General features: G+C 45.2%; 1 protein-coding gene across 1 annotated transcript; it reads right to left on the bottom strand.

Annotated features, from left to right (window-relative positions):
* Positions 1 to 1,987: 1,987 nt before the first annotated feature.
* LOC143315676 (uncharacterized) lies at positions 1,988 to 15,266 on the bottom strand. The gene is made up of 19 exons (XM_076723001.1): positions 15,140 to 15,266; positions 14,907 to 15,032; positions 14,519 to 14,638; positions 13,962 to 14,040; positions 13,575 to 13,803; positions 11,628 to 13,407; positions 11,361 to 11,534; positions 10,617 to 10,790; positions 10,386 to 10,432; positions 9,658 to 10,229; positions 7,249 to 7,358; positions 6,861 to 6,980; positions 6,304 to 6,382; positions 5,917 to 6,145; positions 3,983 to 5,762; positions 3,716 to 3,889; positions 3,204 to 3,377; positions 2,973 to 3,019; positions 1,988 to 2,816 (listed from the first exon to the last, which is right to left on the bottom strand). The coding sequence occupies exons 1-19, from the start codon at positions 15,226 to 15,228 to the stop codon at positions 2,269 to 2,271; spliced, it is 6,651 nt and encodes a 2,216-aa protein (XP_076579116.1). The 5' UTR covers positions 15,229 to 15,266; the 3' UTR covers positions 1,988 to 2,268.
* Positions 15,267 to 17,080: the final 1,814 nt, after the last annotated feature.

Raw genomic sequence — 17,080 nt, 5'->3', positions numbered from 1 at the left:
CGATACAGAGCTGGGTCTTAAATGTCCCTAAGTGGCCACCATACGGAGGATACTCTTTTCTGATTCAGGTAACGACATAGCTGTCACCCTGGCACCATCCTCTGGACGCCATACATGCCGCTTCAGTCGTTGGGAAGATGTCTCCGGGTGCTGCCATTCCTTCAGACACTTCATGTAGAACAACAGAGGAAGCCTCTTTGGCGAATCACGGCCAGAGATGTTCTAAGTTGTGTCAGATGAGGGAATTAAAACCAGCTAATAAAACAAGAAAACAAACAACCTCGGAAAGGTGAGCTACCTCATCCAGGAGCACCTGTGGCGGCCGGCAACCTGAGCTCTGATTAAAAATTAAACGCTGCACCGCCTGTAACCTGAGGTAGGCGGTGGTGCGCTGCAGTCCACACCAGCACTAAGAGCAGGTGGAGAAGGTTCCTGGTCTCTGCTGTCTGCAGCATCACCAGCAGGACTTAAGAATAACCTGAGCAGGTAGAACACAGCATGAACGCTGGCAGGCTCATGGCTCCTGCTCCAAAAGACACTGTCTGTCACCAGTGTCGATCATCCACACATTCACCAACAGCGCTGTAATAAGAGTTCAGACTTTTACTTTGAGGTGGAATATCTCACACATGGGTGGTGTCCGGTTCCTCAGAAGACGTTTGAGGTCCCCGGGGTGAGGATGGGGTGAGGACGGGGTGAGGACGGGGTGAGGTCCACATGTCACTGGTGACAGGCCGTGAATTCTGCACCATGAGTCTAATTGAGATGAAAAATGATGAATGTACCTTTGTGATGACCAGGGGCTCTCGGTGCTCGGTGCCGCCCCTCAGGGTGAAGCCCCAGGGTGCTTTGCCTCGGAGCAGCACCTCCACCAGCTCTTCATCCTCCTCATCCTCCTCCTGCTTTCTCCACATTTCCACCTCCCTCCACCACTTCATCCTTCCTGCTGAGAATTCATTCATGCCAAACATCTCTTAATATCTGCTTGTTTTCTTAGTCCAGTGTGATACAAACTGAATATCTGCAGCTGATCTGTTTTCACTTCGATGAACGATTGTTCTTCTAAAGAAAGTCCACACAGTGATGGAGAATATCATTTGCTTTTATAGATTAATATGATTTCTTATGTAAAAAGAGCTCATTTTTGGCATCCTGCCGCAAAAATTGGGCAACTTATTGTAATTAACTTGTCATATTGTATAATTAAGTGACCATACATACAGATGTGATGACGACACGTCAAAGAACTCATGCAGCTGTTCCAAATTACCTCCCTCTGCAGAAACCTTCATATATTTCCACTGATTTTCAAGACCTTGAACTTACTTGAAATTGCGGATCTCTGCACAGACGCACAAACTTCCCACACGGACCAACAGGAAACGTCAGAAGCTAACGTCGTTTGTGGGTGTGACGCTCCAACAGGTGATGCGCGCGCTGTCTGAAACGATTTTTAATTTAAATTGATTAATTTCAACCTCTCGTCGCCCTGGGCAGTATCTCAGGCAGGTTTGACCCTCCTTTCCCTCTCGGTTGACTCACATCAGCGTCTGTTGTCCACCTTCCCGTCCACGCTCCGTCAGTTCAGGCACGTCATTCACCTATGAGGTCAGCGCGCCCCCTGGCGGCAACGTGGGCCGTCATCGTGCGTGTCACCTTCAGGTGCGACACGTAAATTCGAAGTTCTTCTTGCACAGGGGTGCCAGTTAGCGGTTGATCAGGTTGGAGGCAGAATGATTAACACGCAACAAGGGATTGGAAACTGAAAAGTGAGGCCTATGTGTCAGTTTTGAGTGCTGAAACGATAAAATTACTATTCAAAATTTGGAAAAACTGCATTTCACGATTTGAAAATAAGATTTGTCTGACAAAATTCATCACAGCTTGACTATTGGCTCTGATATTCAACATTTTGATGAGTTTTGAAGAAAAACCATACCTGTGGACTTCTAGTCCTGACCTGAGAAAGACATTCAGCACACTCACAGAAACACTCAGCTTTTATTGTAACAAGAGCCAGAGGGAAGAAGTTATGGGCATTTCCACAACATAGTGATTATAACTTCCATCCTGAAAGGTCTGGAAGTGACAGATTACAACGTAAATGAGGAATACTTTCAATAATTTTGCACAAACAATTCAACGATTCATTGATTATAGCTGGTTATAGTTGATTATAATAATGATGTAACTGTAACTGTGATCCTGTACAGACTCAGCTGACCTGTTCAGCAGTCAGAATGCTTCTCTAACAGGAGAAACTTCCTCCTACAGAGAACACAGAGACACTGAGGAACCAGACTTGAACAAGAACCCAAAGCCAGGATAAACAGGTTCAGTGAATGTGGTGTTGAAGGTGTGGAGGTGGATCAGTGAGTCAGAGGAGACTCTGTAGAAGGACAGAGTGCCAGCAGGACAGTCCACATACACTCCTACTCTGTCAGAGATGGAGGAGGAGGAGGAGGAGGAGATGGGTGTTATTCTGTTATTGTGACTGACAGAGTAATGAGCACCTTCATCAGAGCAGATCAGACTCCAGGACTGATGGTTCAGTCCAAACAAACCGTCCTCACTGTCTCCTTTCCTTCTGATTCCTCTGTAAGCCACTGAGAGAAAAACTCTTCCTGTCCACTCCACCTCCCAGGAACAACGACCAGTCACACCAGTTGAGCACAGCAGCTGAGTCCAGTGGTCAAACCTGTCTGGATGATCAGGATATGACTGATGCTCCTTCACCAGTGTCATCGTCCTGTTGTTGTCAGACAGTTTGATGCTTCTGTTCACTGTGTTTGTGTCGATTGAGAGTTCACAAAAATCTGACAGAGAGAAGAAGAAAACAGCTGCAGTTATTGATCCATCATCTGTTGATTGATGGACAGTTTGATGATGATTTGAATGAGTGATGTCACAGTTTGAAGATGGCTGAATGTGCTCTGCTTTGTTTTCATCAGTCAAATTAAAGACACACTTACACTTCCTCAGACCTGGTCTCAACCATCGGACTCCAGCAGGCTCCACCCTGAAAGGAGGAGGAAGGTCAGAGCAGCACCTCCTCTTTCAGCATGCGAACATGGACGTTACATCACTCTCACACACACAAACACATGTTGATCCGGCCTGCTTCTCCCTGCTGCCTCAACATGTTTCCAGCTCTTCCTCCTCTTTCACACTGACTGACTGTGGCTGCAGCAGCCTCTTCATACCTGAGAGTGTCCAGGCTGCAGTGAGGATCCTCCAGTGCAGCAGACAGCAGCTTCACTCCTGCATCTCCTGGATGATTGTAGCTCAGGTCCAGCTCTCTCAGATGGGAGGGGTTGGAGGTCAGAGCTGAGGCCAGAGAAGCACAGCCTTCCTCTGTGATCAGACAGCCTGACAGCCTGAAAACACGGAACAACACACGTCAGACCACGTGAGGGTCCTGCTGTGTCCGTCAAATACAAGAAGAAACTGTCTCCAAATAAGTTAATTCACTCAGTGGCTGATTCAGGGAGTTAACAGTGTCCATGTCTTTGTGATCTAAATGGTAATGAGTCCACAGTCATACTAGCAGTTCTGTGAGGCCATACTTACGTACAGCAGTGCTTTGAGCTATATGCTAACATCAGCCTGCTAACATGCCCTTTGACCAATCCTATTATGAAACACAGTCCTTCACGTCAGCTGTGTATCCTCTCATGTAAATCAAGTATTCAATGGTCATCAGTTGAATTCTGACCTGAGAGTTTCCAGTGCACAGTGTGGACTCTGCAGTCCAGCAGACAGCAGCTTCACTCCTGAATCCTGCAGGTTGTTGTCACTCAGGTCCAGCTCTCTCAGACTGGAGGACTGGGATCTGAGGACTGAGGACAGAACTTCACAGCTTCTCTCCGAGAGGTGACAGTCAGTTAATCTGGAGACACAACAGGAAGGAAACAAGGAAGGAATTATTTATTTTTCTCTTGTTAAAAGATAGAACATTTATTAATGACTAGATTCCACTTACAGAGCTTTGTTGGAGGCTTTGACCACTGGCAGCAGCCTCAGAAGAGCCTCCTCTGAAGCAGAGAATTTCTTCAGGTCAAACACATCCAGATCTTTTTCTGATGACATTAAGATGAAGACCAGAGCTGACCACTGAGCAGGAGACAGTTTATCTGTGGAGAGACTTCCTGAACTCAAGGACTGTTGGATCTGATCCACCAGAGAACGATCCTTCAGTTCATTCAGACAGTGGAACAGATTGATGCTTCGCTCTGCAGAAGGTGTCTCCTCGACCTTCTTCTTGATGTACTTGACTGTTTCCTGACTGGTTTTTGAGCCACTTCTTGTCTGTGTCAGCAGGCCTTGTAGGAGAGTCTGATTGGTCTGCAGGGAAAGACCCAGGAGGAATCGGAGGAACAAGTCCAGGTGTCCATTTGGACTCTGTAAGGCCTTGTCCACTGCACTCTGGTAGAAGTGTGTCTCTGCAGATTCGTGGTAGGTTGTTTGTTCTTCTGACAGCAGATCGACTCCAGACTCGATGAAGGTCAGATGGACATGAAGAGCAGCCAGAAACTCCTGAACACTCAGATGGATGAAGCAGAAGACCTTGTCCTGGTACAGTCCTCTCTCCTCTTTGAAGATCAGTGTGAGCACTCCTGAGTACACTGAGGCTGCTCTGATATCGATGGCACACTCTGTCAGGTCTGATTCGTAGAAGATCAGGTTTCCTTTCTGCAGCTGCTCAAAGGCCAGTTTTCCCAGAGACTCAATCATCTCCTTGGTCTCTGGAGTCCACTGAGGATCTGACTCAGCTCCTCCATCATACTTCATGTTCTTCAGTTTGGACTGAACCACCAGGAAGTGGATGTACATCTCAGTCAGGGTCTTGGGCAGCTCTCCTTCGTCTCTGGTCTTCATCACATCCTCCAGAACTGTAGCAGTGATCCAGCAGAAGATCGGGATGTGGCACATGATGTGGAGGCTTTCTGATGTCTTGATGTGGGAGATGATTCTGTTGGCCTGCTTCTTGTCTCTGAACCTCTTCCTGAAGTACTCCTCCTTCTGTTGATCACTGAACCCTCTGATCTCTGTCACCATGTCAACACACTCAGGAGGGATCTGATTGGCTGCTGCAGGTCGTGTGGTTATCCAGAGGCGAGCGGAGGGAAGCAGTCTCCCCCTGATGAGGTTTGTCAGCAGCACGTCCACTGAGGTGGACTCTGTAGCATCAGTCAGGATCTCATTGCTGTGGAAGTCCAGAGGAAGTCGACACTCATCCAGACCGTCAAGGATGAACAAAACCCTGAACTCTTCAAACCTGCAGATTCCTGCTTCTCTGGTTTCAGGAAAGAAGTGATGAACAAGTTCCACCAAGCTGAACTTTTTCTCTCTCAGCACGTTCAGCTCTCTGAAAGTGAACGGAAACATGAACTGTATGTCCTGGTGGGCTTTGTCTTCAGCCCAGTCCAGAGTGAACTTCTGTGTTAAGACCGTCTTCCCGATGCCAGCCACTCCCTTTGTCATCACTGTTCTGATTGGTTCATCTCGTCCAGGTGGTTTAAAGATGTCTTCATGTCTGATTGTGGTTTCTGGTCCGTGTGGTTTCCTGGATGCTGTTTCAATCTGTCTGACCTCATGTTCTTCATTGACCTGTCCAGTCCCTCCCTCTGTGATGAAGAGCTCAGTGTAGATCTGATTCAGGAGGGTCCGCTTTCCTGCTTTAGCGATCCCCTCAAACACACACTGGAACTTCTCCTTCAGGTTAGATTTCAGTTTACCTTGATAACCTGGAGCAGGACTTCCTGAATGAATACACAACAAATAAGATCAATAAGTGATTGATAAAGTTCAGATGACAACTTAATGTCCTAAAATATACACATTTCCCTCCATCTGTTGAGACTCAGTGAATGTTCCACTGATCCAGCAGTTAAACCTTTAGAGAAATCCTCTTACTGCTCTGCAGACGCTCAGCCAGCTCCTCCTCCTTCATTCTCCTCAGGAAGTGCAGCGTGATCTTCAGAAATGCCTCTCTGCTGCTCCTCCTCTGCTCCTCATCCTCACCGTCCAACACCTCCTCATCCTCCCCCTGACTCTCTGAGCATTCTGGGTCATCTGAACTCAGAACGGTCTTGATCTTCTTCAGCTCGTTCCTCACAAAAGAGACAATGTTCTCCTCCAGCAGCTGGAACAGAAGATGATATGAATGACACAAAGTGAAATGATGGAAGCAAACATCAGATCCATGTTGGACAGACTGACGGTCCACTGGTCGAAAAAGTGCAGCGTGGAGATTATTGTGAACAGGACAGATGTGAAAGCAGCTGTTGTACATGTACAGACCATAAACATGGAGTCCAGGTGAGTCTGATGCTGCTGGGCAGACTGAGCACTGGGACCCTCTGAGCTCTCCTGGTGGACTCTGTGGAGGAATCATGAAGAATTAGCTCACATCATGTCCGTCCACACGGAGACAAAGACAAGCTGAAGGTCCTTTGAGCTGAAGTGTTGATTCCAACATTGAATCAGATGGTTTCCACTGACATTAAAGTGAAGGTAGGCAAACAGGTACAGGTGTTGCTCATCGAAGTTGTTCTGGCTGTTTCTTTTGTACTTGGACAACATGTATTTGTACATTTTTGAGCTTTGTCTCTTTGTTTCTGCAGCCTTTAGTTATCCATAACACCCTACTCTGCATCAGATGCCAATGAAATCTCTGCTGTATATTCATGAAGTCATCAGTCAGAATGTGTGTGGAGAAAATGTTAAACTGAAGTCAAGAGTTGAAGACTGGTTACACTGGGCAGCTCTCACTATATATGAAATGAATGTTAAGAGGAACAATGCTGAAAATAAAGGTCATCCTGTCCAACATGATTTCAATACTGAGAACAACTTACTGTCTGTCAGAGACATGTTGCTGTTTAAAATGAAAGAGGCCATCCATTGACTGGTCGCTCCTGAAGGACACACAGCTGGGTCCAGGTCCAGGTTCAGCAGAGGTTTGCCTGCCATAGATCCTGTCAGACACACAGGAAGACCACCGTCAGCTTTCAGTGTCCACTTGTGGACATGTCAGTGCTGTTTAGGGACAGACTGGACAAATGTCCTTTAATACTAATTTTGCTCAAACCTTCATTATCATTCTAGGAGAACATGAACATTATAATAACAACTGGTCAGACTGGATTTAATGAGGACAAACATCAGCAGTGGACAACATGAGGAGAAATATGGACATTTCAGGTCAAACTGTCCAACACAAGTTTAATACTGAGAACAACTTACTGTCTGTTAGAGACATGTTGCTGTTTAAAATGAAAGAGGCCATCCATTGACTGGTCACTCTTGAGGGACACACAGCTGGGTTCAGGTCCAGGTCCAGCAGAGTCTGGTGGGTCCTGCTGCTCTGGCCTTCAACACAACACACACAGAGCTTTGAGTGTGAATAATGATGGTGGAGAGATTCGAGTGCTCTGACATGGAGACAAGTCCTGGACAGTTAGAGATCCTGGTCTCACCTCTGAGCGTCGGTCTGGCCGTCATCGTCCCCACACAGACTGGTTTTAGAGGGACGGACTCCCTCCTCTCTGTCCTCACACCGATTCATGCTGCTGAACTCACGTCAGCTCACACACACTTTGATCTGGAGAGGAAACACAAATCGTTCATGTGCACATCAGCTGAAATCATCCTTTCCATCATTTCTCCTGTCCAAATATCAGCTGCTCCTCCTCCGATTGGCTGTTATCTTGAGTTTCATATCAGTGTCAGCTGAATGGAGTCAGACAGCAGTGTGAGGCCGAGCTGCGTACTTCGATCAGTCCACTAGATGGCGCCATGAAACTGCAGCTGCGACAATGTACAAATATTCCAATCCAAGTCGAGGTCCTGACTAAGCATTATCAGCTCATGCAGTTATGGTATCAGCAGTAAAAGTACTTGTTCAGCGGTAAAATGTCTCCTTTGACTGTAAGTAAAGCACAAGTACCTGATAACTGTACTCAAGTACAGTACTTGAGTAAATGTACTTACTTTCTATCACTGCTGAATTTTGAATATACATCTATGCATATCGATCAACAATGTCCTGAAATGGATCAAGTGCCAATAAAAGACTGAATGATGATCTAAATATGTTTAAAATTACAAATGAACACAAAGAAAATTTCACATTTACATCCGGCCCTGGGTCACAGGGGCGGCTTCGCGCATGCGCGGTTCATTCACAGTCTGGACGCGGAGGGTAAACATCTACTGCTCTGCTGCAGCGGAGAGGAACCTCTTCGGCCCAACGGACCCGGAGGGCCAAAGAGTCCGGACGATACGTGCTTTCACGTCACAGTCTCCAAAAGTCTCCAATAACACAGAAAAATCCGCTTTTTTTTTTGAAAAAGAGTCGCCAAAGGGGTCTGAATACGCTCTAAATATCGCGATAAAGTCGTTAAGTTGGCACACTGCGAGCGAGGCCGCCCTCAGAGGCTCAGACGGCGTGAGAGCGGCGGCTCGTCAACAGGCTGATTCAGGCAAGAAAAGCTGCCTTTAGATAATAATAACAGGTGATACACAGTAAGAACGACTCTCTGTTCAACACATGAGGACCAGCTCACTCTACTTCTGCCCTTATTCCAGCGTTTACGCTCCCAAACAGCGACACAACATGGCGGATAGTTTTAACGGCGCTTGTTGTTTCGCCGCGTTCGTGGCGACTTACACGCAAAAGTTGTCAGTCTGAAGAAAGAGTCAACGGAGCTTCAGGTTTTTACTGTTTCCAGCGTAACTAAGCTAACGACAGCTTGTGCTAACGATTCGGACATTTCAACGTTGCTTCATTACCTTCAGCCGGAGGATGAAATAGACAAAATCAGCTGCGCCACAGCAGTCACGAAAGTGAAACTAAACTTTATCCTTCAGCCAAGTAGCGGAAGGTATGACTCTACCACTTCTTCTTCGACCCGTACCACATCCGCTCACTGCCGTTTTATTCCTGTAGCCTGAACGACTGACAATATTATATTTCATTCCATTAATTTATTCACAAATACAAAAGGAGTGAGTTGAATTTCCGCTTGAAAGACATTTTGTGTTTTGACAGGAAATATGGTCCCGATTCCTGCTGCGAAGACCAAGCAACACATCTGACTGAAAGCACAAAATACACAATAATAAACCTGTGACGACAGTGATATTAACAGAAGCATTTACACTGTACATTGTGCATTCAAACCAACCTTGGTGTATGAAATAAAAGGAGAAATTATTTGTCATTTCACGTTGTTTTGATTTTGTTTTGTGTTGAAGTTTTTGTGAGGTTGAAGCCTCCAGAGTCTCGTCATGACAATAGACAAATCATCTTCACAGTCATGGTGACTGTTGGCAGTTTAAATACAATTAAGCTTGTATGAAACACTAAATAACCTCTGTCTGTTCCTGAAGGTGACATTTGGATCTGGAATCTGCCAACAATTACAGGAATAACAGTCAGACTTTGTGGTCGACTGCATCACGTGGATCACACACTGAGGCACTTATTGTCTGCAGAGGTCAAAGGTTATGGACAGAGAGGACCTGGGGTGTACCGTCATCATGAGTTTCAAGAAAAGATGCCTGTTCATATAACATCACGTCACTGTGAGAAACATTCACTTCAACAGACAGACTGACTGCAAAACAGACTCATTGTGTCGTTGTTCCTGTTATGTCTTCTAGAGGACACAGAGACACTGAAGAACCAACCCAGGACCAGATCCTGAGCCCAACGCCAGGATAAACAGGTTCAGTGAATGTGGTGTTGAAAGTGTGGAGGTGGATCAGTGAGTCAGAGGAGACTCTGTAGAAGGACAGAGTGCCAGCAGGATAGTCCACATACACTCCTACTCTGTGAGAGATGGAGGAGGAGGAGGAGGAGGAGGAGGAGGAGGAGGAGATGGATGTTATTTTGTTATTGTGACGGACAGTGTCACGGCCATCATCAGAGCAGTGCAGACTCCAGGACTTATCATTCAAACCAAACACGCATGCTTCACTGTCTCCTTTCCTTCTGATTCCTCTGTAATTCACTGATACTGAAAATCCTCCTTTTGACTCGACCTCCCAGTAACAGCGACCAGTCACACCAGTTGAGCACAGCAGCTGAGGCCACCAGTCAAACCTGTCTGGATGATCAGGATATGACTGACGCTCCTTCACCAGTGCCATCGTCCTGTTGTTGTCAGACAGTTTGATGCTTCTGTTCACTGTGTTTGTGTCGATTGTGAGTTCACAAAAATCTGACAGAGAGAAGAAGAAAACAGCTGCAGTTATTGATCCATCATCTGCTCATTGATCCACAGCTTGATGATGATTTGAATGAGTGATGTCACAGTTTGAAGATGGCTGAATGTGCTCTGCTTTGTTTTCATCAGTCAAATCAAAGACACACTTACACTTCCTCAGACCTGGTCTCAACCATCGGACTCCAGCAGGCTCCACCCTGAAAGGAGGAGGAAGGTCAGAGCAGCACCTCCTCTTTCAGCATGCGAACATGGACGTTACATCACTCTCACACACACAAACACATGTTGATCTGGCCTGCTTCTCCCTGCTGCCTCAACATGTTTCCAGCTCTTCCTCCTCTTTCACACTGACTGACTGTGGCTGCAGCAGCCTCTTCATACCTGAGAGTGTCCAGGCTGCAGTGAGGATCCTCCAGTGCAGCAGACAGCAGCTTCACTCCTGCATCTCCTGGATGATTGTAGCTCAGGTCCAGCTCTCTCAGATGGGAGGGGTTGGAGGTCAGAGCTGAGGCCAGAGAAGCACAGCCTTCCTCTGTGATCAGACAGCCTGACAGCCTGCAAACACGGAACAACACACGTCAGACCACGTGAGGGTCCTGCTGTGTCCGTCAAATCTTTGCTCTCAAAATGCAGAGATCTGATTGGCTGAGTAGCATCACGCGAGATGTTTTCCAGCACATGCAACTGGTCTGTGAGTTTCCTGGGCCACTGAACCAGTTCCACAAAGGATAGAAAAGGTGCACTGTTTAAAATAGAAACTTTCAATTAAAATGTAGTAATTCTCTCTCTAACTTCTGTTATACCTTATTCAAACCACTTAACACTCAATGCTGCACTTCCTCAGGTCTTCAGCAACACAACCATCAAGTGTGAAGTCCATCAGGTGAACTGTGGACTCCTGTTTGCTCAACACTGATAAATAGTAAATTCATCGAATTTAGTGACTCATGTGAAACCTCACCCGTGAAAATGTTCCTGCACAATTTTAATTACACATAAACATGATATTTCAATGATGACAAAACTTAATGACACATCCACAAACTTGAATTTGTGAGATTTTTTAAATCTGAAAATGCAGAGAAATAACTTATATCCTTTAAAACAAACAGTAACTTCTCGGACCTGAGAACCTCCAGTGCACAGTTTGGACTCTGTAATCCAGCAGACAGCAGCTTCACTCCTGAATCCTGCAGGTTGTTGTTACTCAGGTCCAGCTCTCTCAGACTGGAGGACTGGGATCTGAGGACTGAGGACAGAACTTCACAGCTTCTCTCCGAGAGGTGACAGTCAGTTAATCTGGAGACACAACAGGAAGGAAACAAGGAAGGAATTATTTATTTTTCTCTTGTTAAAAGATAGAACATTTATTAATGACTAGATTCCACTTACAGAGCTTTGTTGGAGGCTTTGACCACTGGCAGCAGCCTCAGAAGAGCCTCCTCTGAAGCAGAGAATTTCTTCAGGTCAAATACGTCCAAATCTTTTTCTGATGACATTAAGATGAAGACCAGAGCTGACCACTGAGCAGGAGACAGTTTATCTGTGGAGAGTCTTCCTGAACTCAAGGACTGTTGGATCTGATCCACCAGAGAACGATCCTTCAGTTCATTCAGACAGTGGAACAGATTGATGCTTCGCTCTGCAGAAGGTGTCTCCTCGACCTTCTTCTTGATGTACTCGACTGTTTCCTGACTGGTTTTTGAGCCACTTCCTGTCTGTGTCAGCAGGCCTCGTAGAAGAGTCTGATTGGTCCGCAGGGAAAGACCCAGGAGGAATCGGAGGAACAAGTCCAGGTGTCCATTTGGACTCTGTAAGGCCTTGTCCACTGCACTCTGGTAGAAGTGTGTCTCTGCATATTCGTGGTAGGTTGTTTGTTCTTCTGACATCAGATTGACTCCAGACTTGATGAAGGTCAGATGGACATGAAGAGCAGCCAGAAACTCCTGAACACTCAGATGGATGAAGCAGAAGACCTTGTCCTGGTACAGTCCTCTCTCCTCTTTGAAGATCTGTGTGAACACTCCTGAGTACACTGAGGCTGCTCTGATATCGATGCCACACTCTGTCAGGTCTGATTCGTAGAAGATCAGGTTTCCTTTCTGCAGCTGCTCAAAAGCCAGTTTTCCCAGAGACTCAATCATCTCCTTGCTCCTTGGAGTCCACTGTGGATCTGACTCAGCTCCTCCATCATACTTGATGTTCTTCAGCTTCAACTGAACCAGCAGGAAGTGGATGTACATCTCAGTCAGGGTCTTGGGCAGCTCTCCTTCCTCTCTGGTCTTCATCACATCCTCCAGAACTGTAGCAGTGATCCAGCAGAAGATCGGGATGTGGCACATGATGTGGAGGCTTCGTGATGTCCTGATGTGGAAGATGATTCTGTTGGCCTGCCCCTCATCTCTCAATCTCTTCCTGAAGTACTCCTCCTTCTGTTGATCACTGAACCCTCTGATCTCTGTCACCATGTCAACACACTCAGGAGGGATCTGATTGGCTGCTGCAGGTCGTGTGGTTATCCAGAGGCGAGCGGAGGGAAGCAGGTTCCTCCTGATGAGGTTTGTCAGCAGCACATTCACTGAGGTGGACTTTGTAGCATCAGTCAGGATCTCATTGCTGTGGAAGTCCAGAGGAAGTCGACACTCATCCAGACCGTCAAGGATGAACAAAACCCTGAACTCTTCAAACCTGCAGATTCCTGCTTCTCTGGTTTCAGGAAAGAAGTGATGAACAAGTTCCACCAAGCTGAACTTTTTCTCTCTCAGCACGTTCAGCTCTCTGAAAGTGAACGGAAACATGAACTGTATGTCCTGGTGGGCTTTGTCTTCAGCCCAGTCCAGAGTGAACTTCTGTGTTAAGACCGTCTTCCCGATGCCAGCCACTCCCTTTGTCACCACTGTTCTGATTGGTTCATCTCGTCCAGGTGGTTTAAAGATGTCTTCACATCTGATTGTGGTTTCTGGTCCGTGTGGTTTCCTGGATGCTGTTTCAATCTGTCTGACCTCATGTTCTTCATTGACCTGTCCAGTCCCTCCCTCTGTGATGAAGAGCTCTGTGTAGATCTGATTCAGGAGGGTCCGCTTTCCTGCTTTAGCGATCCCCTCAAACACACACTGGAACTTCTCCTTCAGGTTAGATTTCAGTTTACCTTGATAAAGTGGAGCAGGACTTCCTGAATGAATACACAACAAATAAGATCAGTAAGTGATTCATGGTACAAGTACATGACTATTTAATTCCCCTAAAAAATACAAATATAAACATATTTTGGTCCATCTGTTGAGAGACAGTGAATGTTCCACTGATCCAGCAGTTAAACCTTTAGAGAAATCCTCTTACTGCTCTGCAGACGCTCAGCCAGCTCCTCCTCCTTCATTCTCCTCAGGAAGTGCAACGTGATCTTCAGAAATGCCTCTCTGCTGCTCCTCCTCTGCTCCTCATCCTCACCATCCAACACCTCCTCATCCTCCCCCTGACTCTCTGAGCATTCTGGGTAATCTGGACTCAGAACGGTCTTGATCTTCTTCAGCTCGTTCCTCACAAAAGAGACAATGTTCTCCTCCAGCAGCTGGAACAGAAGATGATATGAATGACACAAAGTGAAATGATGGAAGCAAACATCAGATCCATGTTGGACAGACTGACGGTCCACTGGTCGAAAAAGTGCAGCGTGGAGATTATTGTGAACAGGACAGATGTGAAAGCAGCTGTTGTACATGTACAGACCATAAACATGGAGTCCAGGTGAGTCTGATGCTGCTGGGCAGACTGAGCACTGGGAACCTCTGAGCTCTCCTGGTGGACTCTGTGGAGGAATCATGAAGAATTAGCTCACATCATGTCCGTCCACACGGAGACAAAGACAAGCTGAAGGTCCTTTGAGCTGAAGTGTTGATTCCAACATTGAATCAGATGGTTTCCACTGACATTAAAGTGAAGGTAGGCAAACAGGTACAGGTGTTGCTCATCGAAGTTGTTCTGGCTGTTTCTTTTGTACTTGGACAACATGTATTTGTACATTTTTGAGCTTTGTCTCTTTGTTTCTGCAGCCTTTAGTTATCCATAACACCCTACTCTGCATCAGATGCCAATGAAATCTCTGCTGTATATTCATGAAGTCATCAGTCAGAATGTGTGTGGAGAAAATGTTAAACTGAAGTCAAGAGTTGAAGACTGGTTACACTGGGCAGCTCTCACTATATATGAAATGAATGTTAAGAGGAACAATGCTGAAAATAAAGGTCATCCTGTCCAACATGATTTCAATACTGAGAACAACTTACTGTCTGTCAGAGACATGTTGCTGTTTAAAATGAAAGAGGCCATCCATTGACTGGTCGCTCCTGAAGGACACACAGCTGGGTCCAGGTCCAGGTTCAGCAGAGGTTTGCCTGCCATAGATCCTGTCAGACACACAGGAAGACCACCGTCAGCTTTCAGTGTGCACTTGTGGACATGTCAGTGCTGTTTAGGGACAGACTGGACAAATGTCCTTTAATACTAATTTTGCTCAAACCTTCATTATCATTCTAGGGGAACATGAACATTATAATAACAACTGGTCAGACTGGATTTAATGAGGACAAACATCAGCAGTGGACAACATGAGGAGAAATATGGACATTTCAGGTCAAACTGTCCAACACAAGTTTAATACTGAGAACAACTTACTGTCTGTTAGAGACATGTTGCTGTTTAAAATGAAAGAGGCCATCCATTGACTGGTCACTCTTGAGGGACACACAGCTGGGTTCAGGTCCAGGTCCAGCAGAGTCTGGTGGGTCCTGCTGCTCTGGCCTTCAACACAACACACACAGAGCTTTGAGTGTGAATAATGATGGTGGAGAGATTCGAGTGCTCTGACATGGAGACAAGTCCTGGACAGTTAGAGATCCTGGTCTCACCTCTGAGCGTCGGTCTGGCCGTCATCGTCCCCACACAGACTGGTTTTAGAGGGACGGACTCCCTCCTCTCTGTCCTCACACCGATTCATGCTGCTGAACTCACGTCAGCTCACACACACTTTGATCTGGAGAGGAAACACAAATCATTCATGTGCACATCAGCTGAAATCATCCTTTCATGGTTTCTCTGTCCAAATATCAGCTGCTCCTCCTCTGATTGGCTGTTATCTGGTCTTTCATATCAGTGTCAGCTGAAAGCAGTCAGACAGCAGTGTGAGGCCGAGCTGCTGTACTTCTATCAGTCTACTAGATGGCGCCATGAAGCCACAGTGAAGTGACGAGCAGCCAGCACACACTTGATGGCTGGACGACTATTTACATCCACTGACACACACTGAGGGAATCTGACAGGAAGTTTCAGTTTCTGTAATTTTCAGTAAATTGAACATGACTGAAAGTTTCGTTACGCCTGAATGATTCTGGATATTCACAGTATGTGGTAGTCAGCTGTTCACATGGCACAGTGCTGATGCTGTTTCACACCACATCATGTTTGCTCATGTCCGCTACATCTGTGCAAGTATCTTGAGCAATGTTTTTTTCTCCTGTGTTATATATTTTCTTACCCATGTGCAATTCAAAAACTGTCCATTGAGAAACTGAGTCATCCTTCTCATGCCAATATTTTATAATATGTTTTTACACTCTTGTTGAATATAATGCTCACATATGTAGTTGATTTTACTTTGTATCCTTTTTATAGTGTATTTACTCCTTTTCTACTCGTACTGCTGTCTGTAACAACTTAATTTCCCTGCTGTCAGCTCAATAAAGTTTTTATCTTTTGTAATCTTTGCACTGTCCTCATTTCCACTGTCTCAGATTTTCCACTATAACTTGCATATTCCACTGATATTGCACAATGTTTTTGGATGTAAATATGCATATGTATGTATCTGTGTCTATGTGTATGTATATTTATATATGTACTGTATATATGTAACTGTATCTTCCTTATGAAGAGAACTTAGTTTTACTTAAGTAATTTCTTTGGAGTTATTTTTATTTGCTTTGTTCTGTTTTAATGTTTTATTCTCTTGTAATTTAAAATATCTGAATCTGTTTTTATCCATGTTCTGTGAGTTCAGTGTGGAGGAGCTCCAACTGCATTTTTAGTGTATTATTCTGTGTTATAATGACAATAACGCTGAAACTTGATAAGGAGCCCAAAGTCCACAGAGGCAGCGTGATTTTTGAACTGGGAGATAAAAATTAACCTTCAGACAAACTAAAGTGGCAGCAATGAATTTTTTTTCAATCTCTGAGAACAAAGTTTATCATAACGGCTCCTTTTTTATTTTCATTTTTATTATCAGTTTTATTATCATATTATTGTATCACTGATGTGTCACGAGTGCTTAAACGCTGGCGAGGTGGAACCAGACTTCTATGCAGTTTAATGAACTGATGCGTTGTTTTTATTTCAAATCTTGATTTAAAAAGTAACAAAAGGTTGTGAAGTAAACATTTACATTGTAGAAATGTAAAGTAGAAGAAATAATCAATTAAAGTACTAGTGCTTCCTTATAGTACTTAATTACAGTACTTGAGTAAATTAGTTACTTTCCTCCACTGGAATTTACCAAAGCAGAGAGACCTTTCAAAATAAAATACTGACCAATTCAATGAAGCTGTTTAAGAAAATATGAAAAAATTAATCTTTTATTTGATTATTTATCACATTTAAGTATGAACTGACAGAAAGAACCGACACTTGTTCCTGTTGGAGGGGAGTTAAGAGCTCTTCGTGATGCAGGTCCATATTTCATGACAGAATCAAACTTTAAGCTCCTCTCAGCCCTCTCAATGCTCCTTCCTGTTGTCTCCACATCAGCTCTTGAGGATCAAATCTTATTCCAGTGTTTGCTCTCACAAACATCA

This window comes from Chaetodon auriga, chromosome 23, assembly GCF_051107435.1.
Source record: "Chaetodon auriga isolate fChaAug3 chromosome 23, fChaAug3.hap1, whole genome shotgun sequence".
NCBI classification, from domain to species: Eukaryota; Metazoa; Chordata; class Actinopteri; order Chaetodontiformes; family Chaetodontidae; genus Chaetodon; species Chaetodon auriga.
This window is presented reverse-complemented; position numbering and strand designations above follow the sequence as displayed.

Coding starts and splice junctions, on each gene's coding strand:
- LOC143315676 (XM_076723001.1), bottom strand. CDS start 15,228: ATGAATCGGTGTGAGGACAGAGAGGAGGGAGTCCGTCCCTCTAAAACC. Junction 14,041..14,518: donor CAACATGTCTCTGACAGACA/GTAAGTTGTTCT, acceptor ATTCCTCCACAG/AGTCCACCAGGAGAGCTCAG. Junction 3,890..3,982: donor AAAGCCTCCAACAAAGCTCT/GTAAGTGGAATC, acceptor TTGTGTCTCCAG/ATTAACTGACTGTCACCTCT.